The sequence below is a fragment of the Vicugna pacos genome, chromosome X (assembly GCF_048564905.1).
Source record: "Vicugna pacos chromosome X, VicPac4, whole genome shotgun sequence".
Lineage (NCBI taxonomy): Eukaryota > Metazoa > Chordata > Mammalia > Artiodactyla > Camelidae > Vicugna > Vicugna pacos.
Window position 1 is genome coordinate 8,748,586 of NC_133023.1, and position 22,711 is coordinate 8,771,296.

The 22,711-nt window shown below is 39.4% G+C and overlaps 1 protein-coding gene across 1 annotated transcript in view; it reads left to right on the forward strand.

The window, feature by feature from the left end:
• Positions 1-22,711, forward strand: part of FRMPD4 (FERM and PDZ domain containing 4) — a 662,468-nt gene that overhangs the window by 494,145 nt on the left and 145,612 nt on the right. The window contains exon 2 of the mRNA XM_031671152.2: positions 96-212. Coding sequence (XP_031527012.2) covers positions 96-212 — 117 coding nt within the window. The remainder of the gene's footprint in view (positions 1-95; positions 213-22,711) is intronic.

The window sequence follows — 22,711 nt, forward strand, 5'->3', positions numbered from 1 at the left end:
GGAGCAAGTCCTCTGCCCCTCGTGGAGTTTGTCTCCGAAGAAATGTTCAGGAGTCAGGTGTAATGATGCTTTTTTTTTCCTCTCTTTTTTGCCAGCCACAGGACAAAGTCTTCAGGCTGGCCACCTCCCTCGGGAACCTGGGGCTTGAACCAGGTGCCACCCTATGGATGGGAGATGACGGCGAGCCGGGATGGCCGAGACTGCTTCATCAAGTAAGTTGAACGGACAGCTTGAACAACAGTCTTGGGCTTTTTGGATGTCTCTAGTTTGACCCTTGATTTAGGAGAATTAACACACCTACATGAGGGACTCCTCAGCCTCTGGAGGCCATTCCTCAAGCACCCTGATCTCCTGGGCCTTCTGTCTCTAGTGACATGAGGGAGCTTCGTTCTTGGACAGGCGCCGTCTTAGGTTGACAATTCACAGGGTGGCATCCCGGCCCAGAGCAGAAGTGCACGTTATAAAACCTGAGGCCTGTTGTACTCATTGTCTGAGGCTGGTAACTGAAGTCTGAAGTGGAAGAGGGTTGCTTGGAAAGCCTTCTAGAAACAGTTAAGACAGGAGTGTTCCTGGCTCATCTGTAACTAAAAAAATCAGCTAAAAGGCTTATGCGCTTTAGGGGTGGTAGTACAAATTCCTCCCTCGAACACTGGCTAAGGTTTGGGATTTTTTGTGGTGCTCTGTAGTTGTTGTTTTAATTGTGGTAACATATATAGTGCGTAATTGTTACGTTATTTATGTTCTGTCTATATAGAATGGTTATGTTACGTATAACATGATGGTAAATAAAATCACTTTTAGGTGTACAATGCCATTAACTACATTCCAGAACACTTCATCATCCCCAACATCAACTGTACCCATTAAACGGTAATGCCCCGTCGCCCCTCCCCCAGCCCCTGTATGGCGCTCCCTGATCTGAGTATCCCATGTCAGTGAGATCATACAGTATTTGTCTTTTTTTATCTTTCTTATTTGACTTAGCATCACATCCTCAAGTTTCATTCATTTAGTAAGAATTTCATTCCTTTCAAGGCTGAATAATAGTCCATTGTCTGGGTAGATCACGTTTGTTTATCTATTTATGTGTCAGCGAACATATTAGTTGTTTCTACCTTTTGGCTCCTGTGAGTAACGCTGCTGTGAACACTGGTGTACAAGTATCTGTTTCAGTCCCTGCTTTTAATTCTTTGGGGTTTATACCTAGGAGTGGAATTGATGGCTCATAGGGTAATTCTACATTTACCTTTTTCAAGAATGAACAAACTTTTTCACAGAGTCTGCAGTGCTGTTTTGTTTTGTTTCGTTTTGTTTTGTTTTGCAGTTGTATGAAAAAAGTGCTTATATTCCATTTTTCAAAACAGCAAATATTCAGCCAGTTTTGATTTCCAGTCTAAGTGAAATATCCTCAGTTATGTGAAATAGATTTGACATCAGGAAGCATGGTTGGCCCTAGCCTAATACAAGTAAGCAGAGACTGGAGGCCAAGAGGAAGATATCCTTCAACATCACAGGCTGCGTTCTTTCTTCCAGCCAAGCTGACTGTGGACTGATTAGCAAATATAGAATCAGCATGATGTGGGGGATCATTTTGATAAAAACAGAAATGTCTGCCAAGATTGTTTTTTGAGAGTGGTCTTTTGGACAGCCCAGCGCCTCTAAGTTAGGACTGTTGGAAAGCAGCCAGAGAAAAACTCATGTGAATGTTGTGAGTGGTTTCCTAGTCTCTGCAGCTACGTCCCTCCCTTTCCTAGATTTGCAGAGGGCGGAGGACCCCTCTCCAGCGCAGTCTGTGGCTAAGTGGCTTGTCTCCTGGGTCCATCCTGGAAAGATTCCAGTTTCCCTTGAGTATGACCCACTCCAGGGAGCCTTGAGAAGTGGCCCTGTGGCTCTCCAAGGCTTTCCTGAGGATGTGCTCATAGAGAAACTCTGGTGGGAATCTCAGCAGTGGCAACAGAATCTCTCAGAAAGCTCAAAGACTCCAAGAAAGGCCTGTAACAGTTTGTTTACAGCCTAGATTCTGATTTGTTAATTTCATATAGTTTGCATAAGTCCCTCATAATGCTAGAAAGATGGTATTTTTTGATATTCTATTGTGCCATCTATTTTGTAACATGGTTACAAATTTCTGTAATTGTCACAGTTCAGGCAGCCTAGATACTTTGACTCAAAACAATAAAAAATGTCTGCCAAAGAAAGGTAAGTTTTAGAAGACATGGATTCGGAACTTATGAAGGTGTATCTCAGACTTCTCTGATTAAAATGGACTTTTCCTTGTACTTGATTGGATTGTGCTTCCTGTACATTCCAGGCCATTTGATCAATAGACAGAAACCCAAACTGTGGCCTGTGGATTAGAGATTCTGGGAACCCCAGTTAGAGCTGCCGATATGCATTTCCATTAATGTCATTGACATTTTTAAGGGCCAGCCCAGGTGTCAATTTAACATTTACACTGGCCTGATGCCAGCGGTTGAAGCGGATAAGAACAAATCAGCAACTTAACGGAGAAACCTGCACTGATTACTAAATGGCAGATTTTAAAATCAGAGTCACCAGTGTCACTTTTGTAAATCTCCGAATTTTTTTTTACTTGAAAAGTAAATTTCCAGAGTTCTTTCAGAGACACTGTTTTAAGACATCAAGAATAGTACTTCTTTCGAAATTGTTTGTTGTTTTTCTGTCACTAATGAGTTTTATAAATAATGAGATTCATTCTCATTTTTTTCTCTTACCTACTGAGTGATGTCCATTACAAAGAGATATTCTAATTACCAGAGTTTCTGGGGAGCTCAGGTTGGCAGTACAGTGTGTATCTCATTAGTTGTAGAAGTTAAAAGAACAATTTGAAAATTGATCTGTGGTTGATAATTAGCACCTTTGCATTGAATTTTCCTCTCTTACATATTCTCTTAGAAAGAGAGTAGACATCTTATTTTTTCATCTTAAGACCTAAGTGATAACTCACATCAGACAATTGTTTTTGTTTTTTGGGTCTTTTTTTTTTTAATTGAAGTATAATCAGCTTACAGTGCTGTGTTAATTTCTGGTAGACAATTGTTTTTGATGGAGGTATAACTACTTCTAAGTGATGGGCAAAGCTATGGGAGGAGCCAGGGTTCACATGTTCAAAGTTAGAGTCTCTGAGTTAATAATGAGATAATTCTATCATTAGGAGTTTTTCAGAATATGGCCCAGAGTAGTTCAAAATGTGCTCAAATTTCATCTTCCCTCTCCCATCCCCAATTACTTGGAGTAGGGCTGGATAACCTGTTTTCTGTAAAGAGTTACTGATCCATAGGGTTAAAAAATGTTTGATGCCATTAGGCACATGTTAATGTACATGTGTATACTTTTGTGTAGTCTGCAGAGCAGTGTTTCTCAGCCTTGGCTACACAGTGGAATAGTCTGAGGAGCAGTAAAATACCCGGATGCCTGGGTGTCTCAGGCCGTTCGGGCGGCTGTAATGAAATACCAGAGACTGGGCAGCTTCCACACAGACATTTACTTCTCTCAGTTCTGGAGGCAGCGAAGTCCAAGATCACAGTGCTCGCATGGCTGGGTTCTTGGTATCACAGTGCTCGCATGGCTGGGTTCTTGGTGTCACAGTGCTCGCATGGCTGGGTTCTTGGTGAGGGCCCTCTTCCTTGCTTGGGGACAGCTGCCTTCTTGCTGTATCCTCACAAGGCAGAGAGAGAAAGCACCTCTCTGTCTCTTCTTAGAAAGTACTAATCTCATTTTGAGGGCTCCACCCTCACGGCCTGATTACCTCCCCAATGGCCCCACCTCCTAACACCATCACTTTGGGGAGCAGGGCTTTAACGTGAATTTTGGGGAACACAAACATTCAGTCCATAGAACTAAATCTGGGGTAGAGTCTAGGACTAGAGAGTTCCAGGAGCTCCCCAAGTGTTTCTAATGAACAAACAGCTCCAGTTGCTGCTCTAAAGCACATTTTTGCATTTGACTTCATTTAATGAAGAATAATTACCCCATTTTCTAGATGCTAAAACTGAGACTCAGACCCATCAAATGGCTTGCCCAAAGTTTACATACGTATACCAAGTCACAACCTATTGCTTATTCAAATACACCAGATTCCCCATTAAGAAAGGACAATTTTTGTTGGTATTCTTAGGAAAATATGAAATACAGGTTTTTGAGGAACAGAGAACATTGTGTAAGAAACATAGCAGATGCAGAATCCAAATTTCTCAGTTCCTTGTTATTTCCGGTTAAGAGAGAAAGCAGAGCAGGGGTAGGGAGGGAAGCAGATGGGAAGAGAGAAACTCCAATGAAGAGAGCATCCTGGTGAGAAATGGCTAAGAGAGGGAGAGATGGACAGAAAGAAAAAAATAAGAGAAACAGAGAAAGTGAGGTACTCTGAGATGGCTCTTAAGAATAATAGTGTTAATAAATAATAGATGTAAATGGATATAGATATTGTTGTAGACATAAATATATAGCTGTAGACATAGAGAATATAGATAATCACTTAGATATTGATACAGATACAGATGGATGTAGATGTCCAGATATCATTGTAGATATAGATACCAATGGATATAGACTGTAGATACAGATGGATAATCGTAGATGTACACGAGTGACCACACAACCAGGTTTTTCCCAGGAGGGTCCTGGTCTATGGGTATTATTCTGATATAGTGACTAATGGGACCTCCTTTTGCTCTCAGAGTGTTCTGATTGGGATCAAATAAGGTAGTTCTACATATCACACTACCAAAGTTGTGAGAATTCTTGCGAAACGTGAGAGTTCATTGAATCTTGACAGTTGTCCCACGAGGTAGTTAAGGCACACATAGGGATCTCCTTTTTACAGAAAAGGCTGAGGTTCACAGGGGTTGGGATCTCCACATCATAGGGCTAGGCGGACTGGTGTTGGCACCACCTCGTCAGACTCAAAGGCCTCGGTTCTTTCGGCTCTGTCCTGGAGTTTAATCCATACTGAGCTTTGATCACGGATGACCCAGTTCTGTCAATGGATGCTCAGCTCAGCTCACCTCCACCTGTGCCTGCCATTCCCTCCCCACTCAGCATCCTTAGAAGTGGCCTGATCAGCCTGGTTGTCCAGTCACGTGCAAAAGCACACCAAACATACATCCACCCAACATTTATTAAGCATCACTAAATGATGAAGATACCAAAATGAACAAGATAAGTTCTTACCTTTCAGGATCTTAGAGTGTGGCGGAAGTGATAAGTGAAATAGTAGAATGTGCTTTAGCTTCCGGGCAACCCTTACAGAAGAATTAATCCTGTCTGTTGGCAGTAGGGGTGAGGATGCAGGCTGTTGCCATGGGCCTCACACTGCAGAGATGCCAACCATCATTCTCAACCAAGCATTGTCTCTTTTAAGCTCTTTAGAGACACATAATCATAATGGGTTTCATGGAGAATAGGGAGTGCTGTGTTCCTTATTTTCCATTTTTTAGTTAAATAGAATAAGAACATGCTTGTTTAACTGTGGGGGTGGGTAGAGTTAATGCAAAATAATGTGCTTTATAAATCTGGAAATTTGATTTTTGTAGATTGAAGAAAAAGTTTAAACGTGAGCAAAATAAATATTAAAACACTAGCCAGCAAGATAGCAGATTATGGTGAGTCAAGTTGGAGTCTTCAGAAAGGAATGGGGGTGGGTAGTCAGAGAGGAGACTTGGCGGGTCATTTCCAAACCATATGCCCTCATTTTTCAAGTTCTAAATTTAAGAGCTTTTTTTCTTTTTTGGCCCACTCATTTTCCGGCCACCTTTACCCTGTGAGTCTACAAAAAGTAGCCCCACATGCGTATCGGACAAGACACACTGTTCCGTTATTCCACCAGCAATTCCCATGGTGGGCAATTAAACCAAGTCACTATCTTCTTAACGCAGAGGAATTCAATTCTGAAACCTGAATAGGGGAGATTAGTAATGAGATGGTGGAAACTTCCGCTTTGTTTTCCAGTATGGCCTCGGCCCAACTTAAAAGAAGTTTAACTGTTGCTGTCTGCCAGTCAATTCAGTGGTCAATGTGAAATGTAGTTTTGGCTCATCTATCTCCAGAAAAGAATAGTCTGAAGAAATACAAGCAGTTTATGGGGAAAGGGTTAGGGTTAATTTTTTTTTATTAACCAGAAGACAGTCACATACATGTGAAAGGATTCTGTCATCATGAAAATTTTAAATGAGTGCGCCTTCCCTCAAAGTGTTCCCTCCTGGCTTTCCCTAGTCTAATGCAAATGTCCCGAAGAGGGAAGAAGGAACTGATCATTTTCAAACACTGTTTGGTAGTTCTAGGGCTATTCTTCGCTATTTTTTCCTGATTTTTACCCCAAGATTTCACAAGCGAGCCTTACTGTGACTCTGTGGATGAGCCCCTTAATCTGTCATCCTGTGATGAGTGCCCTTGATCTGTTCCTTCTCTGAAAATTACTCTCCAAAAATCAAGAAGAGTTAAGTTGTAAAGCTGGATGTGGATATTGTGGTTGCCCCTACCAATCTCCATAATATTTTCATATTTGAAGCAGATATCAGTTTCCTGCTTGATTGAGCCTACATGTCAACAACAGACAAGTGAATCTGATGAGAGATTACCCAAGTTACCCTTTGTTTCTGGTAATAAAATACAGAAGATCTTTGCAGATATGAACAGTTGTGCCAAGAAAGGAAATAAGAGAGGTCCATTCGAGGTGGGTGGGTTGCTCTGTTACTTCATGACATTTTAAATATCCAAAGAGTTAAGAACCGGCATTATATTAGAGAAGAGACAGGCTGCCTCATTTTTCATGTTTTTGGTGAGGAATTCTTAAATAAAATGTATGGTTTCCAAGTGCACACAATGAATTCTGCATAAAATGCAAATAATTGCTTCACTGCGAGACCAAATGCAGTTTAGGTAAATGACTTCCTTAGGACCGAGCATCCAGTCAAGGGGAGGAAGGTAAATTATAATTTTCGAATGGGAGGAACAAAGTAAATGTGATAGTATCATTATATAAAATGAAAGGTAATTATGTTGTGTCAATGCGAAAGCTTCCCCGGCTGAGCATTAGGGGCTGTTTATTCCCTTCATTGGAGCAGATTTGTTTTCTTTCGCATTTGACAAAGCACCTATCCACTGAGTTAATAATCACCGCGCCCAGCTGGAAGGTAAGTTTGCAGAGTTGATGGAAGGGCTCTTAACAGGAAGGCTCTGAAGTGGCCCCCTCATTCCAGATCTACCTTAGCATGTAGCACAGAGAGCTGTGCTGGGCGGACTGCTCCCTTCTTGGAGGCTGCTTCGTTTTCCTTGTGTGTTCGTTCTGGAAACTTTGCCGGTGGACTTCATGTGGCCATCATTCTAGGCCAAGTCCCAAAGCCACTTGGCTGCTTTGTCCAGCAGGCCAGGGTGTCTGAAGGGATTGTAATTATCTGAAGTTCCTTGGGCCACTTGATTACAGAAGAGTTGAGCTGCACATTCAGGCGGAGCTGTAGACAGCAGGTTAGCCGGTGGACGGGGTGGGTTCTTTCTTCTCCAGAGCTTTTATGTAGCCCCTGGGGATGTGCATGATGTGGGTCACAAAGTCCATTTGGAATCCCAGGGATAGTCAACCTGTGAAAAGGAGAAGCATCTGGATGAGCAGGTTTCCATCACAGCCTGTAATTGAAATACTGGCTTGGGGCTGCCTACCAGCCCTCGATTCCTGTGAGTCACCTTTGGATCTCTTCTTTCTGGATCGAGCCAACCCTTGCAGAGAGCAATTTTGATCTCATCACCTAAGGCGGGGACACAGGCAGGAAATTCTGGCCTGTCCCAGACGCCAAGTCAGGGGTGTGGGTGTTGCTGCCAAGTAAGTAGGCTGAACTTAAGAGGACAAATAATCACCTTTGTGGCAGGTGTCTTTTCGTTCATGTGTGCACTCTGCTTAAGTGAAGGGGAGGAAGGCTGGTGATGGCGTGCTTTACTGTGGTCCACCAGGGGACAGGAAGCAGCAGTTCTCTGCCAAGCCCTTGTCCTGCATCTCCTCTCAAAGCTTGAGTAAAACCTTGATATCAATTGCCAATTTCTAGGCAAGAGTCTCTTCAGTTGCAGGCATGAGAGATGACGGTGCACTTTGTGCCAGTGGACACTCGGATCAGTCTGAGTCAGGAGTGTCACATCGTTGTGGCGTAGAGTGTGCCCCTCAGCTGCTGCAGGAACACAGGTTTGATGATAGCAGTTCAAGCTGGGAAGGCCAGGAGAGACTCTCGAATCTGTTGGGTGTTAAAGGGTAGTGCTAGGTATGCTGTGTCCACTGGCAAACTAGGGTAGACGTCGGCAAAGTGACTTTTCTGAGGTTGCACTCTGAGTCATGCAGGGAACTCAGAGGGGCCCCCGACCCCCTCCTCTTTTTTTGCTACTTGTTGCCGAAAAGCTGTATCATGTATCTCTTGTCTGCAAGAGTTCTTGTATAGCTCTGACATTCATGACCTGCCTCTAAAAGGTATTCTAGGAATAACATTGTTAAAATCCACCAGAGAAGTGGCACTTTTATTATGAGAGTACCTTCAACTTGTTGCCCCCCCCCAGCCCGCCTTCCTTGTGGGTGTTCAGGGAGAGGAGATATGCTGATCACAGGGTTTGCAATTGCTCCCCACCTTCAACTAGCACCTTCGTGGGAGGGGGATGGAGGAGCAGGAAATGACAGCAGCATGGAACCCAGTCACAATGGAATGCTGAATGCAAGTACAAATAATTATTAGGGAGGTGAAAATTACATAGCAACTTGCTCATACTAATGGTCTACGAAGAAACAGCCCTATTGTACTTTCAAAACGTTAATTGTCCATAGTGTTTTGAAGAAATTCTACTCATTATCATTCTGGAATTTTATAAAGCCTCCCATGTAAAGATCCCCAATTTATTTTTGTTCTCTTCTAGGCTGTTCTCTTGGCTTCCATGACACCATCAATCTCCTTTTGCTCTAGACTCATTGGAGGTTTCGTCTCACATCTCCTCAGTTTATTCTCCGTTTTTCCTCCCCATTCCGACTTCAGTTTCCCACATTTTAAAGCCAGTATTTCTACTTAGAACCCACAAAAAAGAAAAAGGGATTTGTGAACTTAAATTTATGTTGTTACCATTTGATTTTGGCCTCCAAATTGCTGGAGACTCATGACTGTCCCACTACAGAAGATGAAAGAGTGCAACAGGGGTTGCTTTGCACTGCTCAGAGCATTGACTTGGCAATAGCAGGTGGGCAGTCAATATTTGTTGAATAAATATTTAGATATATGTACATACGAGTAAGTGGATGGAAGGATTATTGGAAGGATGAATAGACCTTTTTCTGAAGCATTATATTCAGTAGTTTGTTAGGAAAGTTGCTGATAAACAAGTATGTGAGTGAAAATTCTCTCTCCTTAACTTGTTTATGTAGAAATTTCACTACCAGAATTTTGGCACAATTGATATATCCTATATTTCCTAATAAGACTTTGAAAATTCACCACGGCCTTGTCACTGATCCATATCTTAGTGTGACTGTTTATAAGACCTCCAAAGTTAAGGATGTAATGAAGGTACCTTTCTGGGGTAGTGTGATTGCATTGTATCCCAGCAAAAAGTGGCATAGAATCATGAAACAAAGGAATCAAGGAGTGAAAAACACTTGGGCTAGGGCTGGAGCTCTTAGTTCTGGCTATGTGATGCTGGGAAACCATTTGAACACCATGGGCCTTGCTTTGCTCTTTATAAAATATTGTGTTTGTACTAGAAAAGTACACCACCTTGGAATCTTGTGAGTTACAAGAAACAGAAAATTCTTAACCAATTTATCTTAAACAATAAAAAGAGTATCTTGGTTTATGTACCTAAAGAATAGTGGGAAAACTGTCAGAGCCTAAGGAGACATGACAGCTAAATACGATGTGATATCCTGGATGGCATTCTGGAATAGATAAAGGATATTAGATAAAACCTAAGAAAATTTAAATGAAATATGGACTTTAGTTACTAATAACGTATCAGTATTGGTTCATTAATTATGACAAATATTCCACACTAATGTAAGATGTTAACAAGAGAGGAAAGATACACAGGGACTCTTTGTACTCTTTATAATTTTCTATAACTTGGACGTATCCTAGAATAAGTTTATGTATATATAAAATAAGCAAAATGGGGTGATGTCAGCAAGACAGTAATCTAGGAAACTTCAGACTCTCACTCTTCCACAGTGAAACCAACTTACTAAATGAGCCAATATACCTTTGTAAGAATTCTAGACACTAGTTAAGAATTTACAGCACCCAGACCAATGCAAAACCAGGAAGGAATTCCAGCAAAAAGGGTAGGAAAATTTGTGATGTTTTGTATATCTGTTCATGTCCCTCCTCTTATCTAACCTAGCACGGCACAAACAGGAGGAAACCATCTGTATTATTCCTCAGGACAGGAACAGAAGAGTGGATCATGCAATTAATGTTTGGGCTAGTCTGGGGTTAACCTGAGGGAGTGGTTTATCTGTCTGACCTGATTTGGAGTAATAATGGGACTGATAGCCTCCTTTGGAAGCTGCTGAAAACAGATGCAATCATGACATGTTAGAGCTGAAGCTCCAGAGGCAGATGCCAGGGGCAGTGAGAGGTTCTGAGCTTTTGAGAAGTAGGAACAAGCTGTTTAGTGAATTTAAAATGGAAAAAAAGCACAGGCGCAAGCCCCTAGAAGACACATCCTCAGAAAAGGCTTCAGAGGTCCTAGAATCTCTAGCTGGGCTGATCAGTGAAGGTTTTTCCTAAATGACACTAGTCTAAAATGTCTAGAAGAGACTTTTTCTTTCCCCAAATGCCCAAGTCTCAACAACAACAACAAAAATCACGTGGCATACAAAGAAACAGAAACGTGGTCCTATCAATGAAACAAAATAAAACTCCAGAAACCAGCTCTAAAGAAACGCAGGTCTATGAGCATGCCTTTATATTTCACATATCAAAATAACTGTCATAAAGATGCTCAGTGGGCTAAAGGAAAACACAAATAGACAAGTAATGAACTCAGGAAAGCAATGCATGAACAAAGTGAAAATATCAGTAAAGAGAGAGAGACTATAAAAAGAGCCCAACAGAAGTTCTGGAGCTGAAAAATATAATAATGGAACTGAAAAATTTATCAGACGAGTTCAATACCAGACTTGATTGGGCAGAAGAAAGAATCAGTGAACTTGAAGACAGGTCATTTGAAATCATGCAGTCACAAAATCAAAGAGAAAAAAAGAAGAAAAATGAAAAGTGCCCAAGGGACCATGGGCAACTAACAAGCAACAATTATGTATTATGGGATTCCCAGAAGGAGAAGAGGGAGAAGAGGGATAGAGAGTTTATTTGAAGAAATAATAGCTGAAAACTTACCAAATTTGAGGAAAGAAATGAACATAATAATTTGAGCTTGAATAACTCCAACCAGGATAAATTGAAAAAGGCCCACACTGAGACTTTATAATTAAACTGTCAAAAGGCAAAGGCAAAGAGAAAATCTGGAAAGCAGCAACAGGAAAACTCATCACAAACAAAGTGATATCAGCGGGTTTCCCAGTATAAACATTATAGATTAGAGTGAGTGGGATAATATATGCAAAGTGCTGAATGGAAAAAAAAAATCTGTCAACCAAGAGTACTGTGTCCATCAAAACTGTCCTTCAAAAATGAAGGAGAAATTAATACTTTCTAAGGTAAACAAAAGCTGAGGGAATTTATTACCATTAGTGCTCTTCTGTAAGAAATACTAAATACTTCAAGGTGAAAGGAAAGGATGCTAGAATAACACAAAGGCAAATGAAATTATAAATTTCTCCAGTACAGGTGAATACATGGACAAATATCACAACTTTTGTTAATGTAATTTTGGTGCATAAATTCAGTTTTAATTTCTGCATATAATTTAAATGATAAAAAATGAAAACTACAAATCTATGTTAATAGGTATGCAATATATAAAAATGTAATTTGTGACATAAATAACACAAAGAGGGGAGGGTGGAACTGTATAAGAATAGTTTTTGTAGACAATTGAAATTAAGTTATTAGTTTAAAATAGAATGTGATAATTTTAAGATGTATATGATTGCAATGGTGACTGCAAAGAAAGTATCTATAAGATATATAAAAAGGAAATGAGATGGAAATCAAAGCATGCCACTACAAAAAAAAAATGGAGCACAAGAGAAGGCAGTAAGAAAGGAAAGGAGGGATGAAAAGCTACAATTTAAATAGCAGTAGTATTTGCTTCCATATCAGTAATTACTTTAAATACAAATAGATTAAAATCTCTAATCAAAAGACATAGGCTGTTATTTAAAAATAAAAATGCAGAATTCAACTATCTGCTGTCTACAAGAAACTCACTTTCAGTCTAATGACAAACATATGCTGAAAGTGAAAGGACAGAAAAAATTTCAACACAAAGGGTAACCTAAAGAGAAAGGGGTGGCTATACTAATATTAGACAAAATAAGTTTTAAGTCAAAAACTGTTATAAGAAATAAAGAACGACATTGTATAAAGATAAAGGGGACAATTGACCAAGATAACATAATAATTATAAATAATTACAGCATAAATGTGAAACTTCCTAAACATATGAAGCAAACATGGAGAGAATTGAAGGGAGAAATAGACAGCAACACAATGGTAGTAGACTTCAATAGTCCACATCAGTAGTGAATACAAGAACCAGAAAGAAAATAAATAAGGAAATAGTGGACTTGTACAACACTATAGACCAAGTGTACCTAGCAGACATATATAGATTACTCCACCTAACAAAAACACAATATACATTTTTATCAAGTGCATGTGGAACATTCTCCAAGATAAACTACATATTACACCATAAGACAAATTATAACAAATTTTAAAAGATTGAAATTATACAAAACATCTTTTCTGCTTACAGTGGAATGAAACTAGCAATCAGTAACAGAAGCAAAACTGGGAGATCATAAATGTGTATAAATTAAACAATACACTCCTAAACGACCAGTAGGTTAAAGAAAAAGTCACAGGGGAAATTAGAAAATATCTGAAGAGGAATGAAAATGAAATCCCAATATACCAACTAATGAGATGCCGTGAAAGCAGAGCTAAAAGGAAAGTTCACAGCTGTAAGCATGTACATTAAAAAGGAAGAATGTCTCAGATTAACAGCCTAGCTTTACACTTCAAGGAACCAGAAAACAAGAACAAACTAAACCTAAAGCTAGAGAAGGAAGGAAGTAATAAATATTGGAGCAGAGATTAATGATACAAAGAATAGTGAAATAATAGAAAAAATTCAACAAAACTAAGGTTTGGTTTTTTTCAAAGGATCAGCAAAATTGGCAAATCCTTAGGTAGACTGACAATGAAAAAATTAAAAACCCTTAAAAAATAATTGAAATCAAAGAGAGAAGGGATATTATAATCAAATAAATCAAATTATGACAAATAGAAAGAATTATGAGGGAATACTTTGAACAACTGTATGTCAACAAAATGGATAACCTAGAAGAAATGGATGAATTCCTAGAAACACACAACCTTACCAAGACTGAATCATGAAGAAATAGAAAATCTAAATAGACCAATAACTTGTAAGGAGATTGAATCAGTAATCAAAAAGCCTGAGTAAATTACTTTACTGGAGAGTGCTACCAAACATTTAAAGAATTAATCCTCCTCAAACTCTTCCAAAAAATTAAATAGTAGGCAACATTTATCTCATTCTTTGAGGCCACTGTATCCCTGATACCAAAGCCAAAGGCATCATAAGAAAAGAAAACTACAGACTAATATCCCTGAATGTTGATGCAAAAATCCTCAACAAAATCCTACCAAACTTAAGTTCAGCAGCACATTAAAAGCATTATACACCATGACCAAATGGGATTTTTTTCCCCCTGAATTGCAAGGATAGTTCAATATATGGAATTCAATCAATGTATTATACCACATTAAGAGAATAAGGGCAAAAACCACAGGATTATCTCAACTGATGCAAAAAAAAAAAAAGCATCTGACAAGATTCAATATTCTTTCATAATAAAAACACACAAAAAACTCAGAATAGAAGGCAACTATTTCAAAATTATGAAGACCATATATAAAAAGCCCATAGCTAACATCCTACTCAATGGTGAAAGCCTGAGAGCTTTTCCTCTAAGATCAGGAACAAGGAAAGGATGCCCACTCTCACCACTTCTAGTCAACACAGTATTGGGAATCCTAGCCAAGGCAATTAAGCAGGAAAGAGAAATAAAAAACATACAAACTGGAAAGGAAGAAATAAAATTATCTGTCTTTGCAGGTGGCATGATCTCATATGGAAAAAACATTAAAAAAAATCCATACCAAAAATATATATATATATATGAGAACAATAAATAAATTCAGCAAAGTTACAGGATACAAAGTCAGCATAGAAAAATCAATTTTATACAGTAGCAATGAACAGTTGAAAAAGGAATTCTAAAAAATGATTTCATTTATAATAGCATCAAAAAGAATAAAATATTTAGGACTGATCCTAATCTAGGAGGTGAAAGACGTATATACTGAAAACTATAATACATTGCTGAAAGAAATTCAAGAAGACAAAAATAAGTGGATAGATATCCTGCGTTCATGGATGGGAAGGCTTAATATTGCTAAGATATCAATATTACCTCAATTTTTTACAGGTTCAACACAATCCCTATCAAAATCTCCATGGCATTTTTTTTGCACAAACAAAAAAGATCATCCTTAAATTATGTGGAATCAATCTCCTTAGACCTTGGATAGCCAAAGTAATTTGGAACAAAAAAAGTTGTAGGATTCACACTTCCTGATTTCAAATTATATTCTAAAGCTACAGTAATCAAAATACTATGGTCCTGCTGTAATGACAGACATATAAACCAGTGGGATAGAATAGAATCCAGAAATGAACCCAATGATCTTTGACAAGAGTGTCAAGATCATTCAATTGGGAAAGGACAGACTTCAACAAATAGTGCTGGGAAAATTGGATATCCACATGCAAAAGAATGAACTTGGACCCTTATTTTACATCTTCTATAAAAATTAACTCAAATGGATTAAAGACCTCAAAGTATAAAACTTTTAGAATAAAATATAGAGGAAAAGCTTCCTAACATTGGATTTGGCAATGATTTCTTGGTTTAAAAAAATGAACAAAGGACATTTTCTCCAAAGATGATAAACAAATGGCCAAAAAGCATACAAAAAGATGCTCAACATCACTAATCAACAGAGAAATATAAATCATGGCCGCAATGAGATAACACACTAAGTAGGATACCTACTATCAAAAAAGCAAAAAATAAACAAGTGTTGGTGAGTATGTGGAGAAAAGGGAACCTTTGTGCATTTCTGGTATTACTGTAAAATGTTGCAGCCACTATAGAGAACAGTATAATGAACGATTCCTCCAAGATTTAAAAATAGAACTACTGTATGATCCATCAGTCTCACTTCTGAGTATATCTAAAAGAATTGAAAGCAGAGTCTCAGAGAGCTGTTTGCCCACCCATGTTCATAACAGCAGTATTCACAATAGTGAAGAGGTGGAAACAACCCAAATGTCCATTGACAGATGGATAAACAAAACATGGTAAATAAATACAGTGGAATACTATACAGCCTTAAAAAGGTTGGCAATCCTACAACATGCATTAACCTTGAGGAAATTACTCTGTGTAAAATGAGCCAGTCACAAAGGGACAGATACTCTTTATATGGGGTTTGTGATATAGTCAAATTCATAGGTCTAGAAAGTAAATGTTGGCTACCAGGGTCTGGGGGTAGGAGACAAGGGCAGGTTGTTGTTTAATAAGTGTGAAGTTTTAGTTCTGCAGAGTTAAATGGTTCTGAAGACTTTTTTTTTTCAACAGTGTAAGCATGCATAACACTAGTGAACTGTATACTTTAAAATGGTTAAGATGATAAATTTTATGATACATTTTTTACCACAATTTTGAAAAATACACAAAATTACCAAAGACAGCTTTAGAAGAGGTTTAAAGAACATCTCAGAGTCATCAGAACTCTGCTCTGTCTCTCTGGGCTCTTCCTGTTCTGCCTCCCTTGTCAAGTTTCAGTCTTCCTGGCTGCAGTCCTTCCCATCCTCACACTCACCATGCAGAAGAGAGAGAAGCTGTGCGCCAGCACTCTCAGACTCAGCTCCTGGGTTCTCGCTGATTAGACTGGGGCCACACGCCCACCCCTGAACCAGTCATAATGGCAGAGGGGGATGGGAAGTGCTGATAGGCTTACACCAGCCAATCTGCTGGGAGTTGAATCATTCCTAGCTAGACCACTCGGGGAAGAGGTGATCCCAGCAGGACCAGGGATCACCAAATTTTTTCTGAAAAGGGCCATATAGTGAATATTTTAGACTTGGTGGATCATATGGTTTCCATTGCAACTATTAAACTCTAGCATTATTGCATGAAAACAGTCATAAACTTTACATGAATAAGCCTGGCTGTGTTCCAATAAAACTTTATAGACTCAACCTTGAATTTCATCTAATTTTCATGTATCATGAAATATTATACTTATGCTGAATTTTTTTTAACTATCTAAAACCTAAAATCATCTTCATTCACAGATGGCTGGTGGGATTCAGCCCTCAGGCTGTAGTTTGTCGATCCCTGTTCAAGATCGTCTGTCTTAGCTCAGTGATTATTTTCCTTCGTAATTTTGCCTGGGTCACCTTCATTCCTCTTTTCTCTAATACCTGTAATGAGTTGACCCTCAGCTCGAAATTCTTACCCTGTCTTGCAAAAAAAGGCAGTTGAAAGGTCATACAATCTCTTTTCCTTTTCTCGTGTGGTTGAGTTGTCCTAATACCTTGGTGACCATAGAACACTTAGGAAACACAGGACAGTACACTGTTAAATATTCAAGATAGTGTCTCTTCCTCTCCACCGTTATTGGAAATTAAAGACGCCTTCACATCTGCAGTACGATTTATACAGTTCGGTTAAAACTCTGTCATGTTGCTAAGCAATTATTCTCCTATTTTTATTCACCTTTAGCCCTGCCTCTTTTTTTCTAGCTTAAATATTTAGTAGACTAGAACTGTCTTCAGGATGATATATTTCTTAAAGGCTTTATTTTCCAGTCATTGGTCAGAGTGCTATTATGTAAATGATTGAAGTAAGTATTAAAAATGTGGGTTTGAAGATCTTCAGGGTCAGAGGGTGACCCTGGGGAGAGAAGGATGGGAAATAGAACTGAACAATAAAGGAACAGAGGAAGGATAAAGTCAAGGAAGCTTTTAAATTCCTACAAGGAGAGGGTTTGGCTGGGTCTCTGGAGAAAGATGAAAAGAAAACAGGCTTGGGAAAAAGTAAAATGCATTGGAATAGCATGAGGCTGTAGGAAGGCAATGATCTATTTTATAACTAAAATGGGCAACTGTGGAATGATTTGCTTAAATGTATTTTGGCAGCCTTTGAATCACAGTCCAAATACCTTTAGCGCACATGAGAACTCTTAAAATTTGTTCACTGTTTGGGTCTTGCTTGCTTGCTTGCTTGCTTGCTTGCTTGCTTTCTTTCTTTCTTTCTTTCTTTCTTTCTTTCTTTCTTTCTTTCTTCATAGTCAGTTTATAATGTTGTGTCAGTTTCTGGTGTACAGCATAGTGATTCAGTTTTACATACATTCTTTTTCAAATCCTTTTCCATGATAGGTCATTACAAGATGTCTGCCTACTTCTTAAAATACCATCTGAGCCTCAAATAGCCCATGTGGCTCTTAGGTGAATTACAAAAGGCACCCCTCTTGCACTGTTGTGTCCCAGTCAGCGGCATCTTTGTACCAGGTTTCAAGGGTCTCAGAACTCTGTGAGAAGGCTGGGTTTCAACGTCCGTTTGGCTCTTTCACCATGCCCCCTGCACAGCCATTTGCAGTGGCCTGGGTCTGAAGTGGTTCTTGATAAGACACCTGAGTGGGTGGCAGTGCCCTTGAATTATTGCTCCCCAGGTGGAATTTCCAAACAGGGTCAAGGGCCATTTAGGGGACAGGGCTATGAAGGACCAGGTGGAAGTCGCCTGCACTGACACTGATGCATAGCAAATGGAGGACTCACTTGTCTAACTTTTCACAAAACTAAATTATCCTGATACTGGCAGGCTAAAATGGTAAAGTCTAGAATTGTATTGTAACAGTTGTTTTAATGGCAGGATTTCCGAATGACTAGCGTACAGTTCCCTCCTTTTACGCTCTCTTGAGCCATCATGTTGCTTTTGCTGTGTGTTGGTTTTCTCTAGGGACTTTGCTGTTGTTTCTTTTCTTCTCATTTGTTGTCCAAATTGGAGGCCTACCATGTGGCAATCTGCTTACACCGCTTTGGGCTTTAAATCTGCCTTCTAATAATAGCAGCCCCTTCCCAAAATATTTTACTTCCTTATTCCTTTTAATTTATAGTTTATAATCTGCTAATGACCAGGAAACCAGTTTACTGGGGGAGTTAGAGTTATGTAGGAGATAAAAGTTAATAGGCTCTAAGCAAGTGCCTCATGGGCTCTCATGAAACAAACGAACCTGAGGTTTAGTGCTCAGGTTATGTGAAACCTCACTGAGATGGTATCTTTTGGTTAATCTTTTTTACCCATATCCTTTTTAATACTGGATTGTTGTGTTCCAGATGGTTGTATTTATAGGAAAGTGATGTCCAAGTAATATTGTAATGAAGGGTTTTTTATTACCTGTGGAATAAAAGCTAAGGTACAGGAAAGCCAGGTGGTTAAGAGTATGACCTCTGGAGCTAGGCTGCCCAGAGATGAATTTGCTGTATCATTCACCAGTCACGTGATGGCGGGCAAGATGCCGACCCTTCCTCTGCCTTCTTTTACTCATCTGTAAAATGGGCATAAGAGTAGCACCTACTCCGTTGAATTGAATGAGGATTAAATGAGTTCTTCATGTGAGGTGCTAGTAACAGGAAATACTTAGGTGTTAATTATTTTATATATTATTATTATTATGAGAAGTAGTAGGAGAACAATAAGGAAGCAATCTCTCCAAACGGACTTCAAGTTAAATATCATTTGTGGGATTGCTTCCTGGAAACAGATGATATGTATTTTCCTTTCGCAATACCTGTCACTTTGAAATGTACAAAGTTCTGGGTGTGGCAGTGTCTTAGTCAGGTGTATTCATCAGGGTGCTATGGAGAAACAGAACCAATAGGATCTAGAGAGAAATACAGGGATATATCGGAAGAGATTTATTACAAGGAATTGGCTCATAGAATTTTGGAGACCGAGAAGTCCTATGATCTGTTGTCTGCAATCTGGAGACCCAGGAAAGCCAGTGGTGTAGTTCCAGTCAAAGACCAAAGGCCTGAGAACCAGGGGGAGCCAACTGTGTGAGTACCAGTTTGAGTCTAAAGGCCTGAGAACCAGTAGCACCAATGTCCAAGGGCAGAAGAAGAAATGAATGTTCCCTTTCAAACAGAAACAGCAAATTTACCTCCTCTCCCCATGTTTGTTCTATTCAGACGCTCAATGGATTGAATGATGCCCCCATTCACTGGTGAGGGTGATTTCTTTTTACTCTGTCTGCCAATTCAAATGCTAATATCTCCTGGAAACACCTTTGCAGACACACCCAGAAATAATGTTTTACCAACTCTCTGGTCATCCTGTAGGCCAGTCAAGTTGGCACATAAAGAGAACAGAGCTGAGAGGAGAAATAGACAGCCATGCAGTAATAGTAGGGAATTACAGTGCTCCACTTTCATTACTGAATGGATTGTCCAGACAGGGTGAATGAGGAAACAGCAGACTTGACCAGGTCGACCTGACAGACATGTAGAATGTTCTATCCAGAGGCATCAGAGTACATGTTCGTTTCGGGCGCCCATGGAGCATTGGGTCATATGTTGGGCTGCGGTCATATATTGGGCTGTGGAACAGGTCTTAACAAATTTAGAAAGACTGACATCATATCAAATGTCTTTTTTGACCATACTGGTATGAAATCAATAGCAGTAGGAAAATCGGAAAATTCACGAATATGTGGAAACTGGACAACATGCTCCTGGACAGCTCATTCATCAGGGAGGAAACAAAGAGGAAGGTTGGGGAATATACTGAGTATGGATATATTCAACTATAGTACAATGTTTTTATTTTACTTTTTTGAAGTGTAACTTACATACCGTGAAATTCACTTGTTTTGAGTATACAATTTAATGCCTTTTAGTAAATTTACAGCTGTGTAACTGTCACCAATATCAAATTTTAGAACATTTTTATTGCTCCCAACATGATTTTGTGCCCATTTGCAGTCACTCCCTGTTCTCACCCCCATCCCCAGGTATCTACTAATCTGCTTCCTGTCTCTGTGGATTTGCTTATTCTGGATATGTCATATAAATGAAATCATATAATATACAGTCTATTGTGACTGGCTTCTTTTACTTAGCATAAAGTTTTGAAGTTTCATTTATATTGTACCATGTATCAGTACTTCATTCCTTTTTTTTTAATGGAGGTGCTGGGGATTGAACCCGGGGCCTCATGCATGCTAAGCATGTGCTCTACCACTGAGCTATACCCTCCCCCCATGTTTTAAAAAGCATTTTGTTTATTTGTTCATCACCTGTCTCCTTCGCTAGAATGTAAACTCCGTAACAACAGGAATTTTTTCTTTGGTTTTTTTGTTTGTTAGTTTGGTTTGGGGTTTTTTGTTCGTTTGTTTGTTTTTCCCCTTAACAGAGGCACTGGGGATTGAACCCAAGACCTCGTGTGTGCCAAGCATGAGCTCTATCACTGGAATATACCCCCCCACCGCCCCCATCCTTTTTATGGTTGAATCCCATTTCATCATATGGATATATCACATATAGTTATCTGTTCTTCAGATGATAGACATCTGAGTTATTTCCACTGCTTGAACATTCATGTAGAAATCTTTGTGTGTGAACATATGATTGTACTTTTCTTGGGTAGATACCTAGGGGTGGAATTGCTGGATTATATGGTAACTCTGTGTTTAACTTTTAAAGAAATTGCTAACTGTTCTCCATTTTACATTCCTCGAGCAGTGTATAAGTGTTTCAGTTTCCTGACATCCTCACCAATACTTGGGATTATCTGTCCTTTTTATTATAGCCATCCTAGTGGGCACGAAGTGCTATCTCATTGCAGTTTTGATTCGCATTTCCCCGACGGCTAACAATATTGAGGGTCTTTCCATATGCTGATTGACCATTTGTATATCTTGTCTGGAGAAATATCTATTCAGATCTTTTGCCCATCTTTAAATGGGGTCATTTATCTTCTTATTAATAAATTGTAAGTGTTCGCTATATATTCTGGATAAAACATCCCTTTTTCTTTCCTGATACATTTTGTAATAAATTTTTTCTCAGTCTGAAAGTGCTACAGGGAAGGTAATTTGAAGTTCAGGGACCTTCGAAGTGCCTTGTTGCAGAAGCAGTACTGATGAGCAATTCCCACAAGCACATAGCCGTCTGCAGGCTCCCCTGGTGGGTTAGTTCCCTTGGTGTGATCAATTCATCAAAGCATAGTTTGTCTCTGTCAGTCTCGCAACAGCAAGAGCTGGGTGCGCAGCAAGAGCCGGGTTTGACATTAGCATTCATGTGCCCTGAATTTTAATTTTAAGCACCTTTGGCCCTAATGTTTGCTCCCGAAATCTAAAGCAGCCAGAGTGAGTGGCAGGAGCCTATAATGAGATATTTTCCTGCTGTATGCTTCTTCATACAGGCACGGGTATGCCTCTTGGTTCACAAAGAGCCCCTTGGGGCAAGCAGCATTGTTAGCAGGAAGTGCTGACTCAGAGAAGTCCGTTTCTGAAGGACCTGAGAGTAATCTAACGTCGGTCCCACTCCTCGTCCGTCTCCCCCTGGATCCTTTCCCCTTGGCCCTCCGGTGCCAACCGTCATAACGCATTCTCTAAGTCTTCCTTCTGCGCCAGCAGCAGCCTTCTGGTGGTCATGTGAGCATTAGAAGTGCCTTTGACAACCCTGTGGAAATTGTAAGCAACAAAGCACCTTCTGTTTCTAAGAGAGATCATCTCTGGGTGATAACAGAAAGGTTTTAAACTTCCAGGAGAGGTTATCAGATGAGAAAACAGTCTAATTTGCTACTGAGCTGAAAGATTACTTATGCTTTAAAGTAATATCATTGTCTTGTACATCAGCATACGTAGCAAGAAGAATTACTCACGGGTGACACTTTTTAATTTCTTCATCTTTCACAACACATAGGTTGTAAGTGCTGCTCCTGAGATTCAGTCCTAGAATTAGAAGTCAAAAAAATACAGAAGAATCCTTTTCCTCATCTATGTAGTCTGTCTTCATTTGCTGCATCCAGTCCGCTTCCTGGGTTCTCATATAACCAAGATCAAATTTTGGCCAGCTAGAAAGAAATAGTCAAGCAATCCCTGAAGAAAAGACTGGCCTTAGTTGATCATTTTGTCTTTTAAATTGTAAACTCATAATCGGTATATCTCTTGAGGGGTAAATACTGGTTGAGTAACTCCAGTTGCCATATACCTCATAGTGCTTTATTAAAACCATTAGTGATTTTTCACTTGCTGGAAAATGACATGCTAGTGGCATCTTTCTGGCTGAGTCCTTACCTAGAGAACTCACTAGAGGTGTTTCCACTTATGTCACCTTGTATTTAGCCACATTTCTTCTTCTGTTAATTTACATTTGGTACTGCTTCTGTTTC